At 47.4% G+C, this 10156-nt stretch overlaps 1 protein-coding gene across 1 annotated transcript in view; it reads right to left on the reverse strand.

Moving 5' to 3' along the window:
• The window catches only part of LOC307229364 (glycine receptor subunit beta-like), a 78999-nt gene that overhangs the window by 30073 nt on the left and 38770 nt on the right, over positions 1 to 10156 (reverse strand). The window contains exon 7 of the mRNA XM_079999354.1: positions 9869 to 10006. Within this exon, the coding sequence (XP_079855480.1) occupies positions 9869 to 10006 (138 nt within the window). The remainder of the gene's footprint in view (positions 1 to 9868; positions 10007 to 10156) is intronic.

The raw sequence follows: 10156 nt of genomic DNA on the forward strand, positions 1-10156 counted from the left end.
CAGGAACCTATGCCAGGATCCTGTTTGTCAATTTCAGCTCCGCCTTCAACACAAAGCGTTCAAAAGACTTCATCACACAGAGGTCAGGGCGACGGGTCTGTAATCATTAAATCCTGTGGTCCTTGGTTGCTTTGGGACTGGGATGATGGTGGCTGATTGAAAGCAGGCTGGTATGTCTCCAGTGAACGTTGAGAATGTCTGGCTTTTCTGCAGGACAAGCTCTCCCAGCTCAGTGTGCCTGACTCACACAACACAGACTTCCTGTCTGACAGGAAGCATCACGTGAGCACCCTCAAGGCTGCGTTCTTTCTCCTCTGCTCTTCCCCCTGTACACCAACAGCTGCACCTCCAGCCACCAGTCTGTCAAGCTCCTGAAATTTGCGGACGACACCCCCCTCATTGGTCTCATCTCTGGTGGGAATGGGTCTGCCTACAGGTGTGAGCTTTACCAACTGGTGACTTGGTGCAGCCAGAAAAACCTGGTGGTGGGTGAAGATGGTTGTGGACTTGTGGAAGAACGCAGCCCCACTCACCCCTATCACCCTGTGTGACTCCCCATTTGCCTCTGTGGAGTCCTGCCACTTCCTGGGAACCATCATCTCCCAGGACCTCAAATGGGAGCTGAACATCAGCTCCCCGCACACTTCCCTCTGGCAGGAAGCTGCATTCCAACAAGGCCAAAACCTCTCGCAACAAGGACAGTTTCTGCCCGTTTGCAACTGGCCTTTTCAACAAGGCCCAGGACCCCTGCTGAAACGGACCCTCACACCTCCCCCTCATAGACACTACACGGTCCTGTAAGCCTTAAACTAGGGTATGTCAATGCATTAAATTAACGCACATTCCTCATTCTTCTGGACATTATCCGTGAACATTGCACATACTGTTACACTTTAGACTGAATATTTGCACATTCCTGCACAAACTGTACCAAAAAAAAAACCAAAAGCAAATTTTACATATTCTAATATATTTTACTTAAATTGTACTTATTGTTTTACATTTATGTTTCATGTATGCACCGAACTCCAACACAAATTCCTTGTTCATGTAAACGTACTTGGCAATAAAGACTATTCTGATTCTGATTTCAGACATAAATTTGCATTAGTTCAATGTGCATGCCCAGGGGCCAATTGTGTCATAATCCACTTATGGGCTCAGGCTGTATATTGTAAGTTGTTCTGGTGGCATATATTGCTGGGGATGGATTCCTAAATGGACCTGCTTGGCCCAGGCTCAGGGACCCAAAAGTCAAAAACCCCCCCTAGAAAACTGAGCTTCAAAAAAGAGCCAAACCTTCTCAGAACATATTTTATGGATGGATTTTGTGAATGTTGGTCCGAACGGCCCATTGGGACCTTACTGGAGTCCCTTAATTCTTGAGAATCGTCTCTTCTCAGTAAAGGATCAACTTTTGGCAGGGTGTTATGATTTCATAAAGAAAATAAAGTCCCTCCTGTATAATCTTAGTGAGCTTGCTCTACCATAGTTACAGAGGTCCCATGGACTGCCAGGTCATTAGTGACCACTCAGGTGTGCCTTGTGCACTGTATTGGTCAGAAGGTCCTTTCTATCTTTTTGGCAGGTATGAGTTGTGTGTCTTTGTGGTGTGGTTTGAGCAGCTACACCTGTCTTGGGTCTAGGTAATTGGGCCCAGGACCAGGGTGGCTGTATGCCTGTTGCTCGTTAAACCAATCAATGAGAAACAGGTAAAACCCCCATCACCTCCCACACACACTGGAGAGGAGCCCTTGTTGTTCCACCTTGCCCACTCTCCACAATAAAACGGGTGTGTTTTCAACCCCATCACTGTGTCTCTGTGCCGGGGGGGCCTGAAAACGCCAACTAACTAACTAACTAAGTGCGCCAAAGAACCTTACCAAGATCACGACCAAGTTCAAGATCAAGAGATTATTTGTCATATACATATAACAGAAGAAAGTCCTCGTATATGTAACGCTGGAGCCACAGCTTGAGTCGCAATAGCCGACTCAATAAAATGGAATAGACAAAAGGAATAGGCTTATGTATATGGGATAGACTTATGTATATGGGATAGGCAATTATGTAAATACAGATATGTGCATGAAAGTGGCATGTGAATAAAGTGAGGTAGTGTTTGTGGGATAATACAGCACAGTATACAACAGTATGGTGCAGCAATACGGTAACACCAAACAACCCAGAACAGTGACACAGTATGCGGTACAGTATGCTACATACGGTACAGAAGATAGTGGAGCCTATGTGTGTGGCTCAGTGAGGACCCCTGGTGAGGTCAGCATTTACAGTTCTTATGGCTTGCGGGAAAAAACTCTGTCTCAGTCTCTCTGTTCTCACTGTGTGGCTGCGGAGGCGCTTGCCTGACCGCAACAGCTGGAACAGTCTGTTATTGGGGTGGTGAGGATCCTTCATGATCCTGCGGGCTCTGCTACTACACCTCCTGGTGTATGAGGGGCGTCCTGCAGGGAGGGGAGTGTAGTTCCAGTGGTACGTTCAGCTGAACGCACCACCCTCTGCAGGGCCCGCCTGTCCTGAGCAGTACAGTTCCCAAACCAGGCAGTGATGTTGCCTGTCAGGATGCTCCCCACTGCTCCACAGTAGAAGGACTTGAGGATCCTCAGTGAGACCCGGAATTTCCTCAGCTGCCTGAGGTAGTAAAGACGCTGCCTCGCCTTTCTCACCAGAGTGTCTGTTTGTAAAGTCCATGTTAAATCCTCTGTGATGTGGACTCCCAGGTACTTGAAGCTGTTCACCCTGTCAACAGAAGTCCCATTAATCACCAAAGGCGTGTAAGTCCCTGATTGTAATCCTCACATTAAGTCCACAATCAGCTCCTTAGTTATGCTGACGTTCAGGTGGAGGCTGTTGTCCTGGCACCAGAGTGACAGGTCAGCCACCTCCTCACGGTAGGCCTTCTCATCGCAGTCGGTGATCAGTCCCATGACAACGGTGTCATCAGCAAACTTGATGATGGCGTTGGAGCTGGACATGGCCACACAGTCATGTGTGTACAGGGAGTACAGTAGGCAGCTGAGGACGCAGCCCTGGGGGGATCCTGTATTGAGGGTGAGGGAGCTGGACATTTGCTTCCCCACCCTAACCACCTGGGGCCGGGCTGTGAGGAAGTCCAGGATCCAGGCAAACAGCGGAGTATTCAGTCCAAGCTCCTTCAGCTTGACAGCCAGTCTGGTGGGGACTATGGTATTGAAAGCTGAACTATAATTGATGAACAGCATTCTCACATAGGCCTCCTTCCGGCCATCCAGGTGCGTGAGTGTGGTGTGCAGTACCTGGGAGACCATGTCATCCGTGGATCTGTTCTGCCGGTACGCAAACTGCAATGGGTCCAAGGTGCGGGGGAGGGAGGCGCAGATATAATCCTTAATCAGCCTCTCAAAACACTTCATGACCACCCAGGTGAGGGCCACCGGACGGTAGTCATTCAGGCAGGCAGGAGAGGTGACCTTCGGGACAGGAACAACGGTATGCCATCTGGGCCCGCAGCTTTCCTGGTGTTCACCCGCATCAGAGCCTTCCTGACGTCATGCACAGACACTGAGAGTGCGCGCTCATCCCCAGCGGTGTAACTCCAATTAGCCGGCGAGCTAGCGGTGCTATTGCCAGACTCAAAAGGAGTCAGCATAAAAGGAGTTCAGTTCATTGGCTATGGAGGCGTCCACACTCGTGGCTGGGGAAGAGCTGCTCTTGTAGTTTGTTATCGTCCGCAGCCCCTCCCACAAGCGTCTTGTGTCCCCCTGCTCCATCTGTAGCTCCACAGTCTCTCTGTACGTCCGTTTAGCGTCCTTCACCGCCCTACGCAGATTGTAAGAGATTGTAATTGTCTATATTACCGGATACAAGGCTGTCGTTGTAATTGGCCGTGTGAGCATTCAGAGCGCAGCGGATGGATTTGTCAACCCACGGTTTCTGGTTTGGAAATATCTGAACTTTCACTGTGGGAACGATGCTGTCCGCTAACTTAGCCACGAAGCTCACCGCTACGTCCGTAAACTCGCTGACGTCACTTGAACTTGATTGAAACATGTCCCAGTCTACGTCAGCAAGTGCGTCCTGAAGCGCAGCCTCTGATTGGTCCGTCCACCGCTTAACTTCCCTCGTCACCACCAGTTCTCGCGCGATCAGAGAGGCCTGTAAATGGGAACCAGCGAGATCTTGGCATTGTCAGATTTCCCGAAAGCAGTCTTGTATCCGCTCTTGTAAGGTGTGTAACAATGGTCCAAAGTTCTATCTACCCTGGTGGCACACGTGATGTGTTGGTGGAAATTTGGCAGAACTTTTTGAAGGTTCGCCCTGTTAAGGTCCCAAGTCACCACCACAGCCGCGTCAGGATGTTTGTTTTGAAATCTGCACAACACATCATACAGGTCCGACAGTGCTGTGTCAGTATCCGGTTGCGGTGGGATATAAATGGCTGTAATGATGACCGTGCTGAATTCCCAGGGGAGATAAAATGGACGGCATAAGATTGTCAGCCGTTCCAGGTTCGGTGAGCAGGAGCGGGAGAGAGACTTGGTGTTGTTAAGGTTACACCAGCGGTTGATACCATGAGGCAGACGCCTCCACCTTTGGATTTCCCCGACTCCCCCGATCTGTCGCCACGGAACACGAGGAAGGACTCGGCTGGACGGATGGCTTGATCCGGCACCAGTGGGTTCAACCATGTCTCCGTCAGGCAGAGGATGCAACAGTTCCTCGTGTCTCGTTGGAATTTAATCCTCGCTCGAAGTTCATCCATCTTGTTCTCCAGAGACTGAACGTTGGCAAGAAGGATGCTTGGCAGAGGTGGACCGTAGGGTTGCGTCCTCATTCTGACCCGAATGCCGCCTAGTATACCACGGTGCTTCCTCCGTGGGCCCGCTCAGGGAACAGCGGCTCCATTTTTGTTGTTGTTGTTGTTGAGCGTGTTCGTGCGTAGAATTTCAGTCGGCCACTCTACTTCCACGGATAAATAGTCCCAAAGTTGTTAGTTTAGGGAAGTTTTTATATCCACGAGTGCATCGTGGCCGTAAGAGATAACTGCCGATGCTTTTTTGGTGGACATTATGATAAAAAACATAAAAAATACTAAAATGTGCAAAAGTCGACCAGAGCGCCAGCGCAGGCGATCGCAATTGGGCGGCGCCACTATCGCCAACTTCTGGCCTGGCCTGACTGGACTCAATTAACATACTCTAAATAAAATTACACAATTAAAATGAAGCAAGGCTCTATTCCCAGATCACTTCTTCTCAAACGGGACTATCTGTGCCCAGCAATGGTGCAACCATGATCAGCGTGCCAAAACAGTGTTTTTATTTTAGATGTGGGTTATTTTATTTTACTGTTTCCATATGGAATGAAACAAGCACCATGTGTAATGTAGAAACGTTCTCCGTCACTCTCTAACCACCCTCCCCCCCATCCCCTTGCTTGTCACCCCACTACATGGTACAATCCGGCGCTCGCGCCTCTAAATAAATATTGTTTACTAGACAATATTGCATTTAGCGAGGTAGATTTCATTGGGTGATAGGTCCTCCCTCAATATTTAGAACACGTGCATTTGTTTCTTCCAATAAAAACTGTTTTGTATTTTTCTTAACATCAATAAAGATGTTTCCACCATAAATTGATGGAAAAACACAAATTGATGCATAAAAATTCTCCAGCATGCTGGGAATTAAGTGTTTGACGCTCAAAATTTGCCCCCAGACCCCTTGCTTAAGGTCTAGGTAATTGGGCCCAGGATCAGAGTTGTCTGTACGCCCGTTGCTCGTCAGAGCAATCAACAAGCAACTGCTCAATAATAAGTAAGTTAGTAAGTAAACCATCCCTACACACACATGGAAAGAGCCTCTATGATGATGTCCATCTACTCCCGGGTTGTAACATCTTGCCACTCACTCTCTGCCTGTGTCTCTCTGTCGCAGAGCCCCCAAAAGACCACTTGGGTGTTGTGTGGCAGGCGGAACTGCCAGAGTTTATTCACGTAATTTTAACTGTGTATTGCTTAAAGGTTTGATTATTTAACGATAACGCTCCGTCAGACACTGAGCCAGGCTCAAGATTATTATTTAAAAATCTTTATTCACAATTAAATTCTGATTATAATTATAAAAAAAATGCTAAACAGAGAATAAATAATTTTATAAAATTATTTAATAAAATTATTTATTTAACAATTTATTAAATTTAACAATAAATATTTGTTTCCATCATCCATGCTGGCATATCACTGGCGGGCTGTGGCATAACTCCTCCCACCCCCTGGTCATTGGATCGCCTATCGGCGATCTTGAGTAACCACAATTGGACAATATGAAAATAGAAACTACCGCCCAACCCGTAGGTCCCAAAGTCAAATCAATCCACCTGGTCGCTTGTGATGGTCATCTCTCACCGAGGCAGAGAGAAGGGGTTGCTGAGTTGCAATGGAGGTTTGTCGATGTTTTCTCCCCCTTGCGAGGGTGCACCATCGTCACAGATGACCACATTGAAACATCCCCAGGGATAACGGTATGTTTACGGCCCGAGATCAAGGCCATGTTAGACACAGGAGTGATTGAGGAGTCCAACAGTGACTAGGCTCATCCAGTCATTGTGCTGGTGGAAGAATGGGTCCATACGGGTCTCTGTGGGCTATCGCAGGGTGACTCATGTGTCAAAGTTTGATGCCTATCCAATGCCCCCGGTCGACAAACTCCTGGATCGGTCGCTTTTTCCACGAAACTGGATTTGATGAAGGTCTACTGGCAGATTCCCTTGTCTCCAGTGTCTAAGGTAAAATCGGCCTTCTCCACTCTGGACAGTTTGTACTACGCCTCATGGACCAGGTGCTGTGCCTGCATATGAGGCATATGCTGCTACGTACCTGGAGGATGTCATTAACCACAGTTGTACCAGGGAGCAGCATATGTAGCAGGCCAAAGAGTGCAGTTGGTCGGAGGGACGTACGGTATCTGGGGTACGGTATCTGGGGTACCACCTGCCCGCTGCCACTGGACGGCGGGCAGGTGTGTCCTCAGATAGACAAGGTAGCGGCAATTGCGGCCTGCCCAAGGCCCAAGACAAAGAAACAGGTGAGATTTTTGTAGATGACGGGCTATCACAGGCTCTTTTTTTCAAACTTTTCAGCACTGACGGTCCCCTAACAGACCTCACCCGGAAGGCTGTCCAGTGAACAGGGCTGTACCAGTTGAGAGGGTTAAACAGGCTGTCAGTGGGGAGCCAGTGGTCCATACACTCCAAATTATAGTTCTCACTTAATCTTAATATTACAATGTAGAAATTATGACAATTAATTTCATACATTTTGCTCTACTATGTTCTGGCCGCTGCACCTGAAAGGCAGCGCAATGCTGAGCTGTCCATGGTCCTATGAGGTTCAATGCCATTTGTGGTAAAATACCATATCGCTTTTCCCTATAACTTTTAGATGTTTTTTTTCCAATATCTTTTGAGTTGAATAGGAATTATAGGACTGCTTTTGTCAACAATTGTGATGCATTTATTGTATAATACATTATTAAAAGTTTCAACAAGTTGCTTTTGGAGTGCGTTTTGGAAATCATGGACTGCTACCTGTTCCACTACCATCAGATGCCGTGACAGTTATAACAATCACCATATACCAGCATCTCCAATCGCCTCTCTGGACCACATGCCCACAGCCCTGGTCAAGGCTTGCCTTCCCTCCCTCTCCCCTGTCATGGTGGCCATCATTACGGTTCCCACCAGCTTCAAAATGGCCTCAATCACACCAATCAAAAATAAGCCTGGTCTCGACCCGGACAACCACTACCGCCCGATCTCCAACCTTCCGTTCCTAAGCAAAATCCTGGAAGCAGTTGCCGCCCAACTGCAACAGCACATGTCCAACCATGAGCTTCACAAACCCTTTCAATCCGGATTCAGGACCACAGCACAGAGACCTCCCCCATTAAAATCACCAACAACCTCTTCATTGCTGCTGATGCAGGCTACATCAGTATCCTCCTCCTCCTTGACCTCTCAGCTGCCTTTGACACAGTCTCCCACACTATCCTGCTCAACCGTCTATCTGGCTACCAGATAGATGACCTCTCTGGTACTGCAGTCTCCCGGTTCCAATCCTACCTCACCAAAAGGAAGCAGTTTGTCTCTATCGGAGACTCCTGCTCCTCCCCTGGCCCAGTTGACCAAGGCGTGCCTCAAGGCTTCGTGCTTGGGCCCCTCCTCTTCCCTCCCATTTACATGCTCCCCCTTGGTCAGATCATACGCCACCACGGTATTTGCTTCCATACCTATGCAGATGACACCCAGCTATAACTCAGCACAAAACCACCCTCCCGCTTCCCCCCTCAGTCTGTTCTAAACTGCCTCCACGACACAAGTCTGGATGTCTTCAAACATGCTTAAGTTCAACAATAACAAAACTGAACTCATGGTTGTGGCTCCCAAGGCACTGCTCAGGAAGGTTGGAGATATCGTCTTGGTTGTTGATGGTTGCTCCATCTTCCCATCCTCTGAAGTAGGCAACCTAGCTGTCATCTTCGATTCATCCCTTTCATTCCACTCACACATCAAATCCATAACCAAATCTGCCTTTTTCCACCTCAAGAACATCTCCAAACTCCCATCGCTGTCAGAGTCCGTGGCTGAAACATTAATCCACGCTTTCATCACTTCCCGCAATGGAGTCCTATCCGGGGTTCCAAGCAAAGCCCTTGACAGGCTCCAGTATGTTCAAAACTCTGCTGCCAGAGTTCTCCCCCGCACCAAACCCTGGTAGCACATCACCCCCACCCTCATCAATCTCCACTGGCTCCCTGTCAAATTCCATGTTTCCTATAAAACCCTACTTTTAACCTACAAATCCATCCACGCCCTTGCACCTCAGTATCTAAGCTGACCTCCTCCACCCCTATGCCCCGTCCGGGAAGCTGCGGTCCTCGGACACGGGTCTGCTCTCCACTCCCGACATGAGGCTTTGAACCTTCGGGGACAGAGCCTTCAGTGTGTTTGCCCCCGCTCTCTGCAACTCTCCCCCCCACTGATATTCGGAATGCTCCATCCCTGGCCACCTTCAAAAGCCTGCTAAAAAATTACCTCTTCAACGAGGCCTACTGCCCCTGACCCTTTTTTGTTTTATTTTTTTTTCTGTTAGTTATCTTTTTTTCGATTTTCTACCCTACCTTGTTGGTTTTTTGTTTTTTGCTTTTCCATTGTAAAATGTCCTTGGGTTCCTGAAATGCACTATATAAATCACAGTTATTATTATTCTTATTATTAATTATAATAATAACGACAAAATATAATTTACAGATCACTAGAGAGTCTGGGCATGAAACCCCTTATAAATGCGCTTCAATTGCGGCAGCTCTCTGAAGATGATCGCACAGCGGAGCCTTTTTTTTTGGTCGTTAATTATTTCACACTAATTGCATGTGTCACTTATTGCTATTAGCGCGTGTTTGTTAATTGGATGCTTCATGCAACAAAGCTCATTTGCACAGAAAGAGTTCAATTTGTACAATATCTATGAATAATACCAAATTTAATAACGTGCGAATAGCACCGAAGCACCGAGACGCCATTTGCGTGGCAGTGCAGTTAGGGGTGCATTTCACTGTTTGCTTTGTGAATTATTGCTTTTTCTGTTATTTTCGCCGGTTTAGCGGCTACAAAAGCCATGCAATCCTCATTGGAATTGGCACCTTAGTGTCCACACACACACACACACACACACACACACGCACACACGCACACACGCACACACGCACACACACACACACACACACACTTTTTTCATAAAGAAATGGTCGTGCTCTCATATCAATAGCATTAGTGTTGTGGTATACTCGTAGGAAAGACCGTTATTAACCTGTTCCTTGGTAGTACTTGGTGCAGTTTCCATATTTAATATCTTCTTGCTTGATGTCAAACTGTGGAAGGGCAATTTCATCCATCTGAACAGGGTCAGATTGCCACATGAAAACTAGATCACTAGTCGTATAACCAACTAGAAAATCAATGTATGAAAAAACAATATTAAGATACAACTAGGACAGAATATTGAAAAAACATTTGTCATTTATTTGTCTCAATATTATCAGTACTGTTATAAGGATTAGCACAGTGGTTCTCAACTGGTCTAGGATCATTTGTCCTC

This window comes from Zeus faber, assembly GCF_960531495.2.
Source record: "Zeus faber genome assembly, chromosome: 4".
Taxonomy (NCBI): domain Eukaryota; kingdom Metazoa; phylum Chordata; class Actinopteri; order Zeiformes; family Zeidae; genus Zeus; species Zeus faber.